The sequence below is a fragment of the Gorilla gorilla genome, chromosome 15 (assembly GCF_029281585.2).
Source record: "Gorilla gorilla gorilla isolate KB3781 chromosome 15, NHGRI_mGorGor1-v2.1_pri, whole genome shotgun sequence".
NCBI classification, from domain to species: domain Eukaryota; kingdom Metazoa; phylum Chordata; class Mammalia; order Primates; family Hominidae; genus Gorilla; species Gorilla gorilla.
This window is the reverse complement of record NC_073239.2, coordinates 76,977,432-76,994,053: the sequence shown is the minus strand read 5'-3', so window position 1 is coordinate 76,994,053 and position 16,622 is coordinate 76,977,432. Positions and strand designations below refer to the sequence as shown.

The following is a 16,622-nucleotide window of genomic DNA, read 5'->3' as shown; positions in this document are numbered from 1 at the left end:
ATTTTTTAATCTTTGTTGGTTTAAAGTCTGTTTTGTCAGAAGCTAGGATTGTGACCTTTGCTTTTTTCTGTTTTCCATCTGCTTGGTAAATTATCCTTCATCCCTTTGTTTTGAGCCTATGTGTGTCTTTGCATGTGAGATGGATCTCTTAAAGACAGCATACTGATGGGTCTTTCAAGCATTTCCCTTGAAAACTGGCATAAGACAAGTTGTCATGTCTCTATCCTCCTTCAGTCTCTCACCACGCCTATCCAACATAGTATTGGAAGTTCTGGCCAGGATAATCAGGCAAAAGAAAGAAATAAATAGTATTCAAATAGGAAGAGAGGAATTCCAACTATGTTTGTTTGCAGATGACATGATCCTGTATCTAGAAAACCTGATAATCTCATCCCAAAAGCTTCTTAAGTTGATAAGCAACTTCAGCAAAGTCTCAGGATACAAAATCAATGTGCAAAAAAGCTAGCATTCCTATACACCAACAGCAGGCAAGCAGGGAGTCAAATCATGAATGGAACTCCCAATCACAATTGTTACAAAAAGAATAAAGTACCTAGAAATACAGCTAACAAAGAATATGAAGGACCTCTTCAAGGAGAACTACAAACTACTGCTCAGGGAAATCAGAGAGGACACAAACAAATGGAAAAACATTCCATGCTCATGGATAGGAAGAATCAATATTGTGAAAATGGCCAGATCAGCAAAAGTAATTTATAGATGCAGTATTCTTCCTATTAAACTGCCATTGACATTCTTCACAGAATTAGAATGGAAACTATTTTTAAAAAGAGCCCAAACAGTTAAGACAATCCCAAGGAAAAAGAACAAAGCTGGAGGCATCATGCTACTTGACCTCAAACTATGCCACAAGGCTACACTAACCTAAACAGCATGGTAGTGGTACAAAAACAGACACATAGACCAATGGAATAGAATAGAGAACTCAGAAATAAGACCGCACCCCTACAACCATCTGATCTTGGACAAACCCAACAAAAACAAGCAATGGGGAAAGGATTCCCTATTTAATAAATGGTGCTTGGAGAACTGGCTATCTCATATGCAGAAAATGGACACTGGATGCTTTCCTTACACCTTATACAGAGGTTAACAAAAGATGGATTAAAAACTTTAATGTCAAATCCAAAACTATAAAAACCCTGGAAGATAATCTAGGCCATACCATTCAGGACATAGGCACAGGCAATGATTTTGTGACAAATATGCCAAAAGCAATTGCAACAAAAGCAAAAATTGGCAAATGGGATCTAATTAAACTAAGGAGCTTCTGCATGGTGAAAGAAACTATCATCAGAGTGCACAGGCAACCTACAGAATGGGAGAAAAATTCTGCAATCTATCCATCTGACCAAGGTCTAATATCCAGAGTCTACAAGGAACTTAAACAAATTTACAAGAAAAAAGCAAACAACCCTATTAAAAAGTGGGCAAAGGACATGAACAGATACTTCTCAAAAGCAGACATACATGAGGCTGACGAACATATGAAAAAAAGCTCAACATCACTGATCATTAGAGAAATGCAAATCAAAATCACGCTGAGATACCAACTTACACCAGTTAGAATGGCAATTACTAAAAAGTCAAAAAACGACATGCTGGTGAGATTGCAGAGAAAAAAAAAGCTTTTACACTCTTGGTGGGTGTGTAAATTTGTTCAAACATTGTGGAAGACAGTGTGGCAATTCTTCAAAGATGTAGAACCAGAAATACCATTTGACCCAGCAATCCCGTTACTGGATGTATACCCCAAGGAATATAAATCATTCTATTAGAAAGATACATGAACGCGTTTGTTTACTGCAGCACTATTCACAGTAGCAAAGACATGGACTCAACCCACATGCCCATCAGTGATAAACTGGATAAAGAAAATGTGGTACATTTAAACCATGGAATACTATTCAGTCATAAAAAGGAATGAGATCATGTCCTTTGGAGGGACATGGATAGAGCCGGAAGGCATTATCCTGAGCAAACTAACACAGGAACAGAAAACCAAACACCACATGTTTTCATTTATATGTAGAAGCTGAATGATAAAAACAGATGGACACATAGTGGGAACAACCCACCCTGGGGCCAGTCAGGGGTGGGAGTCGGAGAGGGAGGCCATCAGGAAGAATAGCTAATAGATGCTTGGCTTAATACCTAGGTGATGGGGTGATCTGTGCAGCAAACTACCATGGCATATGTTTACATAAGTAACAGACCTGCACATCCTGCACATGTACTCCTGAACTTAAAATAAAAGTTGAAATTTTTTTTTTTTAAAAGAAAGAAACAAGACCTAACTATATGCTGCCTTCAAGAAACTCATTTCACCTATAAAGATACACATGGACTGAAAGGGGTGGAAAAAGATATTCCATGCAACTAGAGCACCCTGCGCCTTCAAATAAAAGAGCAGAAGTAACTATAATTATATTAGATAAAAGAGTCTACAAATCAAAGACGTTCAAAAAAAAAAAAAAAGACAAGGAAAGGCATTATATAATGACAAAGGTTTCAATTCAGCAAGACGATATAACCATTATAAATATCTATGCACTGAACACTAGTGCTCCAAAATATATAAAACAAACATTAATAGACCTAAAGAAAGAGACAGACTGCAACACAATAATAGTAGTGGACTTTAATATCCCATTCGCAGTCATGAACAGATCATCCAGAAAGAACGTTAATAAAGAAACAGTAAAGTTAAACTATACACTAGATCTAACAGGCCTAACTGACATTTATAAACATTTCACCCAACTGCTTCAGAATACACATTCTTTTCAACAGCACATGGAACATTTTCCATAACAGACCATATCTTAGGCTACAAAACATGTTTGTACAAATTCTGAAAAACAAATAATATCAAGTATCTTCTTGGATCACAATGGAATAAAACTAGAAATCAATAACAAGAGGAACCTTGGAAAATACACAAGCATATGGAAATTAAACAACATGATCCTGAATGACCAGTGGGTCAATGAAGAAGGGAATTAAAAAATTTATTGAAACAAATGAAAATGGAAATAAACCATACCAAAATCTATGGGATTATGGCAAAATCAGTACCAACAGGGAAGTTTATTGCAATAAATGCCTATGTCAAAAAAGTTGAAAGTCTTCAAAATAAACACCCTAATGGTGTGCCTTAAGCAACAAGAAATGCAAAAACAAGCCAAGCTGTAAATTAGTAGAAGGAAAGAAATAATAAATATCAGAGCAGAAATAAATGAAATTCAGACTAAAAAACAGAAGATCAACAAAACAAAAAGTTGCTTTTTCAAAATATAAACAAAATTGACAAACCTTTAGCTGGACTAAGAAAGAAAAAGAGAAGACCTAGAAAATGAAATCAAAAATGAAAAAGAAGATTTAATAACTGAGACCTCAGAAATACAAAGAATTATTGAGACTATTATGAACTATACTCTAATAAATTGGAAAACCTAGAAGACATGGATAATGTCTTCTTGAATGCATACAACCTCCAAAGATTGAATCATGAAGAAATAGAAAACCTCAACAAACCCATAACAAGTAATGAAATAGAAGCTGTAAAAAACATCTCCCATAAAAGAAAAGCCCAGTACCTGATGAATTCACTGCTGAATTCTACCAAACATTAAAAAAGAACTAATACCAACTACTTAAACCCTTTAAAAAAATTGAAGAGGAAGGAATACTTCCAAACTCATTCTACAAGGCCAGCATTATTACCCTGATACCAAAACAAAGCAAGGCAAAAAAAAAAAAAAAAAAAAGGAAAAGAAAACTACAGGCTACTCTCACTGATGAATATAGATGCAAAAATCTTCAACAAAATACTAACAAACTAAATGTAACAACACATTAAAAAGATCATTCACCATTATCAAGTGGGATTCATCTCAGGGATGCAAGGATGGCTCAACATATGCAGATCAATAAACATGTTATACAATATTAACAGAATCAAGAACAAAAACCATATGATTATTTCAATAGATGCCGAAAAGGCATTTGATAAAATTCAGTATCCTTAATAAAAACTCATCAAAATGGGTATAGAAGGAACATACCTCAAGATAATAAAGGCCAACTGTGACAAACCTATGACTAGCAGCATAATGAATAGGGAAAAATTGAAGGCCTTTGCTCTAAAGACTGGAACAAGACAAGAATGCCCACTTTTACTGCTGTTTTTCAATATAGTAGTGGAAGTAATGTCTGGAGCAATTAGACAAGAGAAAGAAATAAAGGGCATCCAAATTGAAAAGGTAGGAGCAAAATAAGCCTTGTTTGCAGACAATGTGATCCTATACTTAGAAAAACCCAAAGTTTCCCCAAAATCTGTTAAGAGCTAATAAATGAATTCAGTTAAGTGGCAGAATACAAAGTCAAAATACAAAAATCAATAGCATTTATATATATCAACAGCAAACAATTTGAAAAAGAAATCAAGAAGGCAATCCTGTTACAATAGCTACAAAAGGTATAAAATACCTAGGAATCAATCTAACCAAAGAAGTGAAAGATCTATGCAAGGAAAACTATAAACCTCTGATGAAAGAAATAGAAAAAGACACACAGAAAAAAGGAAATTTATTCTATGCTCATGGATTGGAATAATTAATATTGTTAAAATGACAATACATGGGAGGTTCCAAGATGGCCTAATAGGAACAGCTCCAGTCTACAGCTCCCGGTGTGAGCGACGCAGAAGATGGGTGATTTCTGCATTTCCAACTGAGGTACTGTGTTCATCTCACTGGGGCTTGTCGGACAATAGGTGCAGCCCACGGAGCATGAGCCGAAGCAGGATAGGGCATTGCGTCACCCGGGAAGTGCAAAGGGTGGGGAAATTCCCTTTCCTAGCCAAGGGAAGCCATGACAGGCAGTACCTGGAAAATCGGGACACTCTCAGCCTAATACTGTGCTTTTCCAATGGTCTTAGCAAACAGCACACCAGGAGATTATATCCCACGCATGGCTTGGAGGATCCCATGCCCACGGAGCCTCACTCACTGCCAGCACAGCAGTCTGAGATCGAACTGCAAGGCAGCAGCGAGGCTAGGGGAGGGGCATCCGCCATTGCTGAGGCTTGAATAGGTAAACAAAGCAGCTGGGAAGCTCGAACTCAGTGGAGCCCACCACAGCTCAAGGAGGCCTGCCTGCCTCTGTAGACTCCACCTCTGGGAGCAGGGCATAGCTGAACAACAGGCAGCAGAAACTTCTCCAGACTTAAATGTCCCTGTCTGACAGCTTTGAAGAGAGTAGTGCTTCTCCCAGCATGGAGTTTGAGATCTGAGAACGGACAGACTGCCTCCTCAAGTGGGTCCCTGACCCCCAAGTAGCCTAACTGGGAGGCACGTCCCAGTAGGGGCTGACTGACACCTCATACAGCTGGGTGCCCCTCTGAGACGAAGGTTCCAGAGGAAGGATCAGGCAGCAACATTTGCCGTTCTGCAATCTTTGCTGTTCTGCAGCCTCCGCTGGTGATACCCAGGCAAACAGGGTCTGGAGTGGACCTCCAGCAAACTCCAACAGACCTGCAGCTGAGGGTCCTGACTGTTAGAAAGAAAACTAACAAACAGAAAGGACATCCATACCAAAACCCCATCTGTACATCACCATAATCAAAGACCAAAGGTAGATAAAACCACAAAGATGGGGAAAAAACAGAGCAGAAAAGCTGAAAATTCTAAAAATCTGAGTGCCTCTTCTCCTCCAAAGGAACGCAGCTCCTCGCCAGCAATGGAACAAAGCTGGATGGAGAATGACTGACAAGTTGAAAGAAGAATGCTTCAGATGATCGGTAATAATAAACTTACCCGAGCTAAAAGAGGATGTTCGAACACATCACAAATAAGCTAAAAACCTTGAAAAAGGATTAGACGAATGGCTAACTAGAATAAACAGTATAGAGAAGTCCTTAAATGACCTGATGGAGCTGAAAACCATGGCAGGAGAACTGCGTGACATATGCACAAGCTTCAGTAGCTGATTTGATCAAGTGGAAGAAAGGGTATCAGTGATTGAACATCAAACAAATGAAATGAAGTGAGAAGTTTAGAGAAAAAAGAGTAAAAAGAAATGCATAAAGCCTCCAAAAAATATGGGACTATGTGAAAAGACCATATCTACGTGTGATTGGTGTACCTGAAAGTGACGGGGAGAATGGAACCAAGTTGGAAAATACTCTTCAGGATATAATCCAGGAGAACATCCCCAACCTAGCGAGGCAGGCAGACATTAAAATTCAGGAAATACAGAGAATGCCACAAAGATACTCCTCAAGAAGAGCAACTCAAAGACACATAATTGTCAGATTCACCAAAGTTGAAATGAAGGAAAAAATGTTAAGGGTAGTGAGAGAGAAAGGTCGGGTTACCCACAAAGGGAAGCCCATCAGACTAAAAGTGGATCTCTCAGCAGAAACTGTACGAGCCAGAAGAGAGTGGGGACCAATATTCAACATTCTTAAAGAGAAGAATTTTCAACCCAGAATTTCATATCCAGCCAAACTAAGCTTCATAAGTGAAGGAGAAATAAAATCCTTTCAGACAAACAAATGCTGAGAGATTTTGTCACCACCAGGCCTGCCTTACAAGACCTCCTGAAGGAAGCACTAAACATGGAAAGGAACAACTGGTACCAGCCACTGCAAAAACATGCCAAATTGTAAAGACCATCAATACTAGGAAGAAACAGCATCAACTGACGAACAAAATAACCAGCTGACATCATAATGACAGGATCAAATTCACACATAACAATATTAACCTTAAATATAAATGGGCTAAATGCTCCAATTAAAAGACACAGACTGGCAAATTGGATAAAGAGTCAAGACCCATTGGTGTGCTGTATTCAGGAGACCCATCTCACAGGCAGAGACACACATAGGCTCAAAATAAAGGGATGGAGGAAGATCTACCAAGGAAATGGAAAACAAAAAAATGCAGGGGTTGTAATCCTAGTCTGATAAAACAAGACTTTAAACCAACAAAGATCAGAATAGACAAAGAAGGCCATTATATAATGGTAAAGGGATCAATTCAACAAGAAGAGCTAACTATCCTAAATATATATGCACCCAATACAGGAGCACCCAGATTCATAAAGCAAGTCCTTAGAGATGTACAAAGAGACTTAGACTCCCACACAATAATAATGGGAGACTTTAACACCCCACTGTCAACATTAGACAGATCAACGAGACAGAAAGTTAACAAGGATATCCAGGAACTGAACTCAGCTCTGCACCAAGTGGACCTAATAGACATCTACAGAACTCTCCACTGCAAATCAACAAAATGTGCATTCTTCTCAGCACCACACCGCATTTATTCCAAAATGTACCACATAGTTGGAAGTAAAGCACTCCTCAGCAAATATAAAAGAACAGAAATTATAACTGTCTCTCAGACCACAGTGCAATCAAACTAGAACTCAGGATTCAGAAACTCACTCAAAACCGCTCAACTACATGGAAACTGAACAACCTGCTCCTGAATGACTACTGGGTACATAACAAAATGGAGGCAGAAATAAAGATGTTCTTTGAAACCAATGAGAACAAAGGCACAACATACCAGAATCTCTGGGACACATTTAAAGCAGTGTGTAGAAGGAAATTTACAGCACTAAATGCGCACAAGAGAAAGCAGGAAAGATCTAAAATAGACACCCTAACATCACAATTAAAGGAACTAGAGAAGCAAGAGCAAACACATTCAAAAGCTAGCAGAAGGCAAGAAATAACTAAGTAAGAGCAGAAATGAAGGAGATAGAGACACAAAAACCCTTCAAAAAATCAATGAATCCAGGAGCTTGTTTTTCAAAAGATCAGCAAAACTGATAGACCACTAGCAAGACTAATAAAGAAGAAAAGAGAGAAGAATCAAATAGACTCAATAAAAAATGATAAACGGGATATCACCACCGATTCCACAGAAATACAAACTACTGTCAGAGAATACTATAAACACCTCTATGCAAATAAACTAGAAAATCTAGAAGAAATGGATGAATTCCTGGACACATACACCCTCCCAAGACTAAACCAGGAAGAAGTTGAATCCCTGAATAGACCAATAAAAGGCTCTGAAATTGAGGCAATAATTAATAGACTACCAACCAAAAAAAGTCCAGGACCAGAAGGATTCGCAGCCAAATTCTGCCAGAGGTTCAAAGAGGAGCTGGTACCATTCCTTCTGAAACTATTCCAATCAATAGAAAAAGAGGGAATCCTCCCTAACTCATTTTATGAGGCCAGCATCATCCCGATACGAAAGCCTGGCAGACACAACAAAAAAGAGAATTTTAGACCAATATCCCTGATGAACGTTGATGCAAAAATCCTCAATAAAATACTGGCAAACCGAATCCAGCAGCACATCAAAAAGCTTATCCACCATGATTAAGTCGGCTTCATCACTGGGATGCAAGTCTGGTTCAACATTCATAAATCAATAAATGTAATCCATCATATAAACAGAACCAAGGACAAAAACTACATGATTATCTCAATAGATGCATAGAAGGCCTTCGACAAAATTCAACAGCCCTTCATGCTAAAAACTGTCAATAAACTAGGTACTGATGGGACGTATCTCAAAATAATAAGAGCTATTTATGACAGACCCACAGCCAATATCATACTGAATGGGCAAAATCTGGAAGCATTCCCTTTGAAAACTGGCACAAGACAGGGATGCCCTCTCTCACCACTCCTATTCAACATAGTGTTGGAAGTTCTGGCCAGGGCAATCAGGCAAGAGAAAGAAATAAAGCATATTCAGTTAGGAAAAGAGGAAGTCAAATTGTCCCGGTTTGCAGATGACATGATTGTATATTTGGAAAACCCCATTGTCTCATCCCCAAATCTCCATAAGCTGCTAAGCAACTTCAGCAAAGTCGCGGGATACAAAATCAATGTGCAAAAATCACAAGCATTCCTATACACCAATAACAGATAAACAGAGAGCCAAATCGTCAGTGAACTCCCATTCACAATTGCTTCAGAGAAAATAAAATACCTAGGAATCTAACTTACAAGGGATGTGAAAGTCCTCTTCAAGGAGAACTACAAACCACTACTAAAAGAAATAAAAGAGGACACAAACAAATGGAAGAACATTCCATGCTCATGGATAGGAAGAATCAATATTGTGAAAATGGCCATATTGCCCAAGGTAATTTATAGATTCAATGCCATCCCCATCAAGCTACCAATGACTTTCTTCAGAGAATTGGAAAAAACTACTTTAAAGTTCATATGGAACCAAAAAAGAGCCCGCATTGCCAAGTCATTCCTAAGCCAAAAGAACAAAGCTGGAGGCATCACGCTACCTGACTTCAAACTATACTACAAGGCTACAGTAACCAAAACAGCATAGTACTGGTCCCAAAACAGAGATATAGACCAATGGAACAGAATAGAGCCCCTGGAAACAATACCACACATCTACAACCATCTGATCTTTGATAAACCAGACAAAAAAAAGCAATGGGGAAAGGATTCCCTATTTAATAAATGGTGCTGGGAAAACTGGCTAGCCATATGGAGAAAGCTGAAACTGGATCCCTTCCTTACATCTTATACAAAAATTAATTCAAGATAGATTAAAGACTTAAATGTTAGACCTAAAACCATAAAAACCCTAGAAGAAAACCTAGACAATACCATTCAGGACATAGACATGGACAAGGACTTCATGACTAAAACACCAACAGCAATGGCAACAAAAGCCAAAATTGACAAATGGGATCTAATGAAACTAAAGAGCTTCTGCACAGCAAAAGAAACTACCATCAGAGTGAACAGGCAACCTACAGAATGGGAGGAAATTTTTACAATCTACCTATCGGACAAAGGGCTAATATCCAGAATCTACAAAGAACCTAAACAAATTTACAAGAAAAAATCAAAGAACCCCATGAAAAAGTGGGCAAAGGATATGAACAGACACTTCTCAAAAGAAGACATTTATGCAGCCAACAGACACATGAAAAAATGCTCATTATCATTGGCCATCAGAGAAATGGAAATGAAAACCACAATGAGATACCATCTCACACCAGTTAGAATGGCGATCATTAAAAAGTCAGGAAACAACAGGTGCTGGAGAGGATATGGAGAAATAGGAACGCTTTTACCCTGTTGGTGGGACTGTAAACTAGTTCAACCATTGTGGAAGACAGTGTGGCGATTCCTCAGGGATCTAGAACTAGAAATACCATTTGACCCAGCCATCCCGTTACTGGACATATACCCAAAGGATTATAAACCAAGCTGTTATAAAGACACATGCACACATGTTTATTGTGGCACTATTCACAATAGCAAAGACTTGGAACCAACCCGAATGTCCATCATTGATAGACTGGATTAAGAAAATGTGGCACATATACAGCATGGAATACTATGCAGCCATAAAAAGGATGAGTTCATGTCCTTTGTCGGGACATGGATGGAGCTGGAAACCATCATTCTGAGCAAACTATCGCAAGGACAGAAAACCAAACACCGCATGTTCTCACTCATAGGTGGGAATTGAGCAATGAAAACACTTGGACACAGGGTAGGGAACATCCCACACCAGGGCCTGTCATGGGGTGGGGGGAGTGGGGAGGGATAGCATTAGGAGATATACCTAATGTAAATGACAAGTTAACGGGTGCAGCACACCAACATGGCGCATGTATACATATGTAACAAACCTGCACGTTGTGCACATGTACCCTAGAACTTAAAGTATATATATAAAAATAATAATAATAAAGTACATGAAGCCACAGAAGGCAAAAAAAAGAAGCAAAGAGTAACTTTACAACAGAAAAATCTGGCAAACACCACTTTAATCAAGTGATCACAGTGAATAGGACAAATTAAAATTGTGTGACAGATACATGGAGAATGCAACATCCAGCTTTGCAATATACCTCCCCAAAATGCACAACCTGAGTCTATTCATAACATGTCACCAGATGAACCAACTTGAAGGACATTCTACAAATTAACTGGTCCATAATCTTCAAAAGAGTCAAAGTCATCAACGTGAAGGAATCATCATGCCCTTTGGCTTCTCTGGTCTGGAAGATTCCTCAATCTGGAGGAGGAATCTTCTAGACTGGAAGAGCTAAAGGGACATGACCACTAATGCCTCTTAGCAATGCATGATCCTGGCTGAATCCTTTTGCTATAGCAGACATTATGAGAACAATAGGTGAACCCTGAGTTGAGGCTAAGAATTAAATGTTGCTATGGACTGAATGCTGATGTGCCCCCAAAATTCATATATTAAAGCCCTAACCCCTAATGTAATGGTATTATTAGGAGTTGGGGTCTTGGGAGGTGATTATGTTTAGGTAAGGTCATCAGGATGGGGTCCTTGTGATGGGACCAGTACCCTTATAGAGGAGTATAGAAGAGACCAGGAGTTTTTGTGCCCTCTTCACATCCAACCCTTCCCACCAGAGCCATGTTAGGATACAGTAAGACAACTATCTGCAAGCCAGGAAGATGGTCCTCACCAGGAACTGAATCAGTTGGCATTTTGATCTTGTACTTTCAGCCTCCAGAACTGTGAGAAATAAATATCTGTTGTTAAAAAAAATGACAATACTACCCAGAGCAATTTACATATTCAATGCAATCCCTATCAATATACCTAAAACATTCTTCACAGAAATAAAAAAACAAATCCTAAAATGTTCCCGAATAGCCAAAGCAATCCTGAGCAGAAAGAACAAAGCTGGAGACATCACACGATGTGACTTCAAATTTTATTACAAAGCTATAGTAACCAAAACGCCATGGAGCTGGCATTAAAAACAGACACATAGACCAATGTGACAGAATAGATAACCCAGATAGAAATCCATGCATTTACAGTCAATTCATCTTTGACAAAAGCACCAAGAACTTACAATAAGAAAATGATAGTCTTGTTAATAAATAGTTCTGGGAAAAGTGGATAACTCTGTATAGGAGAATGAAAATTGACTTCTGTCTCTCACTATATACAAAATCAAAATGGATTGAAGACTTGAATCTAAGACCTGAAACTATGAAACTACTAGAAGAAAGCATTGGTGAAATCCTCCAAGACATTGATTTGGGCAAATATTATGTAAGACATCAAAAGCACAGGCAACCAAAGCAAAAATGGATAAATGGGATTACATCAAGCTGAAAAGCTTCCGTACAGCAAAGTAAATAATCAACAAAGAAAAGCTACAACCCCAGAATGGGAGAAAATATTTGCAATCAATCCATCTGACAAGGGATTAATAATCAGAACACATAAGAGCTCAAACAACTTAACAGCAAAAAATAAATAAATAATCAAATTTTAAAACTGGCAAAAGATCTGAAAAGACATTTACCAAAAGAAGACATACAAATGGCCAACAGGTTTACAAAAAAAAAAATGCTCAAAGTCACTAATAATCAGAGAAATGCAAACCAAACCACAATGTGGTATCATTTTACCCCAGTTAAAATGGGTTAAATCAAAAATACAGGCAGTAACAGATGCTGGTAAGGATGTGGAGAAAGGGGAACCTGTGTACACTGTTGGTGGGAATGTAAATTACCATTATGGTAAACAGTATGGAGGTTCCTTAAAAAACTAACAATAGAACTTCCATGTGATCCAGCCATTCCACTACTGGGTATGTATCTAAAAGGAAGGAAATCAATACATCAAAGAGATACCTGCACTCCTATGTTTATTGCAGCATTATTCATAATAGCCAAAATATGGAATCAACCTAAGTGCCCATCAGCGGATGAATGGATAAAGAAGATATGGTATAGCTACACAATGGAATATTATTCAGCCATAAAAAGAATGAAATCCTGTTATTTGCAGCAATATGGATGGAATTGGAAACCATTATGTTAAGTAAAATAAGCCAGGCACAGAAAGACAAATATCACATGTCCTCACTCATATGTCGGAGCTAAAAAAGTGGATCTCATGAAGACAAAGACTAGATTGGTGGTTACCAGAGTCTGGGATGGGGAGCGGGGATGAGAGATGGGAATGAAAGGAATAATAAAGAATATAAATATATTTATTTCCACTAAACTGGACATTTAAAAATGTAAAGATGGTAAATTGTATATGTATGTTTTACATCAATACAAATTTTTTAAAATAAATGAAAAACAATTCATGAAAGTACTATGACAGCAATACATTAAAAATTTACAGGCCAAGCACGGTGGCTCACGCCTGTAATCCCAGCACTTTGGGAGGTGGATCATGAGGTCAGGAGATTAAGACCATCCTGGCCAACATGGTGAAACTCTGTCTCTACTAAAAATACAAAAAATTAGCCAGGCATGGAGGCACGCGTCTGTAGTCTCAGCTACTCGGGAGACTGAGGAATTGCTTGAACCCAGGAGGCAGAGGCTGCAGTGAGCTGAGATCGTGCCACTGCACTCCATCTTGGGTGACAGAGAGAGACTCTGTCTCAAAAAAAAAAAAAAAAAGAAAAGAAAAAAATTACATAAAAAGGCCAATTTTCTAGATAATACAACTTCTCAGAATAACTTTTTAAGAAATACAAATGTGACTAGCTTTATAGCCATTAAAGAATTTAAGTAGTTTAAAATATAACCTCAAAAAATATTAAGCCCAGAGTTCTAGAGATAAGGTTTAATTATCCTTCCAGAAGAATATGAGACATTGAGTATCAAAACTCCATAGATTGGAGAAAGAGGGAATGCTCCCAAATTATTTTATGAAGCAAGTAAAACTTTGAGAGAGTTGAAAAGAATACTAAAAGAAGATAAAATTACAGGATAATTTTACTTATTTCCATGGATACAGATATGCTACATAAAATATTAGCAAATTGAATCCAATAAAATATAAAACATGACCAAGAAGTATTCATCCCAGGAATTTCAAGATGGTTTAACACTAGTCTATTAATGTAATTTACCATATTAACAGATTAAAGAGAAAAACTATATTACCAATTACTGAAAAGGCAATGCCCATTCAAGACAAAACCAGTAGGAAACTGGAGCTAGAAAGGAATTTCCTTAAACTTTTGTAGGTTATCTTCCCATAACCTACTGAAAACATCATATTAAGTAGTGACAACTTTAAAGCATTCTTTTGAAATTAGTAACTTACTATAAGTACTTCTAATTCAACACTGTACTAGGGGTCCTAGATAGCACACTAAGAGAAGCAAAGGAAATTAAAAATATGAGAAGTGGAAAGAAATGATAGTCATATTTGCAGATAATAGTCTATAGAGAAAATCCAAAAAAATTTACAAACCATTAGAATTAAAAAGAGGGTTCAGCAAGATTCCTAGACGAAAAGCAATATACAAAAATCAGAATGTATACACTCCAGCAACAAACAATTAGGAAAATATAAAAAAGACACTATTTTAAAAAGCAATTAAAACAACAATAAATCTAACCAAAGATGATTAAAATCTTTATGGAGAAAATTACAAATATTTATTCAAAGACATGAAATAAATGGAGTGATATATATGTTTATGAATGCGAAGGTTGAATACTATAAATATTAGGGGATACTGTTTATTGCTATTTCCTTCTTGGTGGAAGTAGCTCTATGATGTGGCCCTCCTGGGTTTTCTCAACCCCTTCACTTCCTCTTTACTAGGGGAAGTGGAGTGATTTAACTCCCTTCTTGGGAAGAAAGTGTTCTGGAAGAATGTGTTTTGCTCTCCAAGAGAAGCTCTCCTCCTGTGCTGAAAAAGCTCAGTGTAGTATTTTCTATATCTGGGTGATCATGATTGACTATTTCTGAGGTCTGATAACATGCTCCTTTGACTTCTCACTAAGCTAAGCTGATATTTTTGCCTCTCCATTGTCATATTTCTCAATCTGTTTAGAAATTGGGTGAACAAGGGTGCTACTTATTGGGTCCCCTCAAAGATTCCAACAGGAAAGGTTGCAAATGTCTCCCCAAACTAATTTATAAATTGAATGTCATTCCAATTAAAATATCAACAAGATTCTCATGTAACTTGAGGAGTTAGTTCCTAAAATTTATAGAAAAGTGTAAAGGGCCGAGAATAGCCAAGGCAGTGAAGAAAGAGAAAGAAATAATGAGAAAGAGAAGGAGGTGAAAGAGGAAGAATTAGAGGTGCTTATTCTACCAGACATCAAGGCTTACTACAAAACATTAATTAATTAACACTATATAATATTGGCACAGGGATAGAAAAATAGGCCAAGGAATACAATGTTGAAACCTGAAACAGACCTTCTTATTTATACATGACAATAACAGTTTGCAATGTAATTAGTTGGAAGAAGTCAATAAATTTGGGCTGGGATAACTGGCTATGCATACAGAAACATAAAATTAAATCCCTTTCTAATACCATATAAAAATAAATTTTATAAAACTACCAGTAAATTAACTAATAAATTAGAATGGTAACATACTCACTGGATTGCCATACACTGTAAGCTCCCTGAGAGTAGAGATAACGTCAAGTTTTTCCAGTTCTGTGATATCCTATTCAAAAGTTAATCAGTAAGTTATTATTTGGTTAGACTCAACATCTTAAAATATAGACTAATTTGAAGTAATTATATGTAAGTGTTAGTTTGCAGCTAGCTCATGATTGAATTCTCTGAAGTGAGCTTGAGTGACAGTATTCTGTATTCTTGAATAAAGGCAGAGCTGTGTACTGTAGATTTCAAATACATGACTGGCAAAGATAACAGCCTAACATGGAAAATTGGCTATATAGCAGCACTTGCAAGAAAAGACCAAATTTTTTTCTCAGAATTATGATTTATTCTAGGACTCAGATTATATTTGGTTAATTCCTCCAGCACATTCCTCCAGCACATGTATTCTTGAATAAAGGCAGAGCTGTGTACTGTAGATTTCAAATACATGACTGGCAAAGATAACAGCCTAACATGGAAAATTGGCTATATAGCAGCACTTGCAAGAAAAGACCAAATTTTTTTCTCAGAATTATGATTTATTCTAGGACTCAGATTACATTTGGTTAATTCCTCCAGCATATTGACCAGAAAGTATGGAAAAGCTGAATCGAATCTAAAAATTTTAAAGGTACATAATTAAACACAACCTTAACCATAAAGGAATGTGTAATATTGAGTGGATTGCATCTTGATATACTTGCTGGGAATATATATAGCTGAAAAACTATTTCTCATGTTAAATAATTTACCTTCTCTATTGCATAGCATTATTTATTAGCTTCCATTTAACATTGGTGAAAGTTTGCAAATACATTTTAGTTTTTGCAAAATTATTTCTAAAATGCTATTTCTGACAAACTTTAGCCAACAAGCTCAGCCTAAGGTTGTTGCTAGTTCATATAACACAACAAAGTTATTGACATGCCTGTATTCCTTTGTGGAATTACAAGTGGACATATAGCAAATTCTTCTAGTAACTGTAAAAATATTTAGACCTATTTTAGATCATGTGGAAGTGAATTTGATTTTTAAAATGACTGATCTTTACTATTTTAATTTTGGAAGTATCATAAATGAGGGCTTTGAAAAATCTGTAAATCTATAGAGATATTGTGCATTTTTACCCACAAACAGTTTCTAT

General features: G+C 37.1%; 1 protein-coding gene and 1 long non-coding RNA gene across 4 annotated transcripts in view; one reads left to right on the top strand and one right to left on the bottom strand.

The window, feature by feature from the left end:
• LRRC9 (leucine rich repeat containing 9) overlaps nucleotides 1–16,622 on the bottom strand; it is a 142,466-nt gene that overhangs the window by 20,894 nt on the left and 104,950 nt on the right. The window contains exon 29 of the mRNA XM_055361940.1: nucleotides 15,471–15,539. Coding sequence (XP_055217915.1) covers nucleotides 15,471–15,539 — 69 coding nt within the window. The remainder of the gene's footprint in view (nucleotides 1–15,470; nucleotides 15,540–16,622) is intronic.
• The window catches only part of LOC129526751 (uncharacterized), a 128,779-nt gene that overhangs the window by 48,527 nt on the left and 63,630 nt on the right, over nucleotides 1–16,622 (top strand). The gene's annotated exons all lie outside the window — the stretch shown is intronic.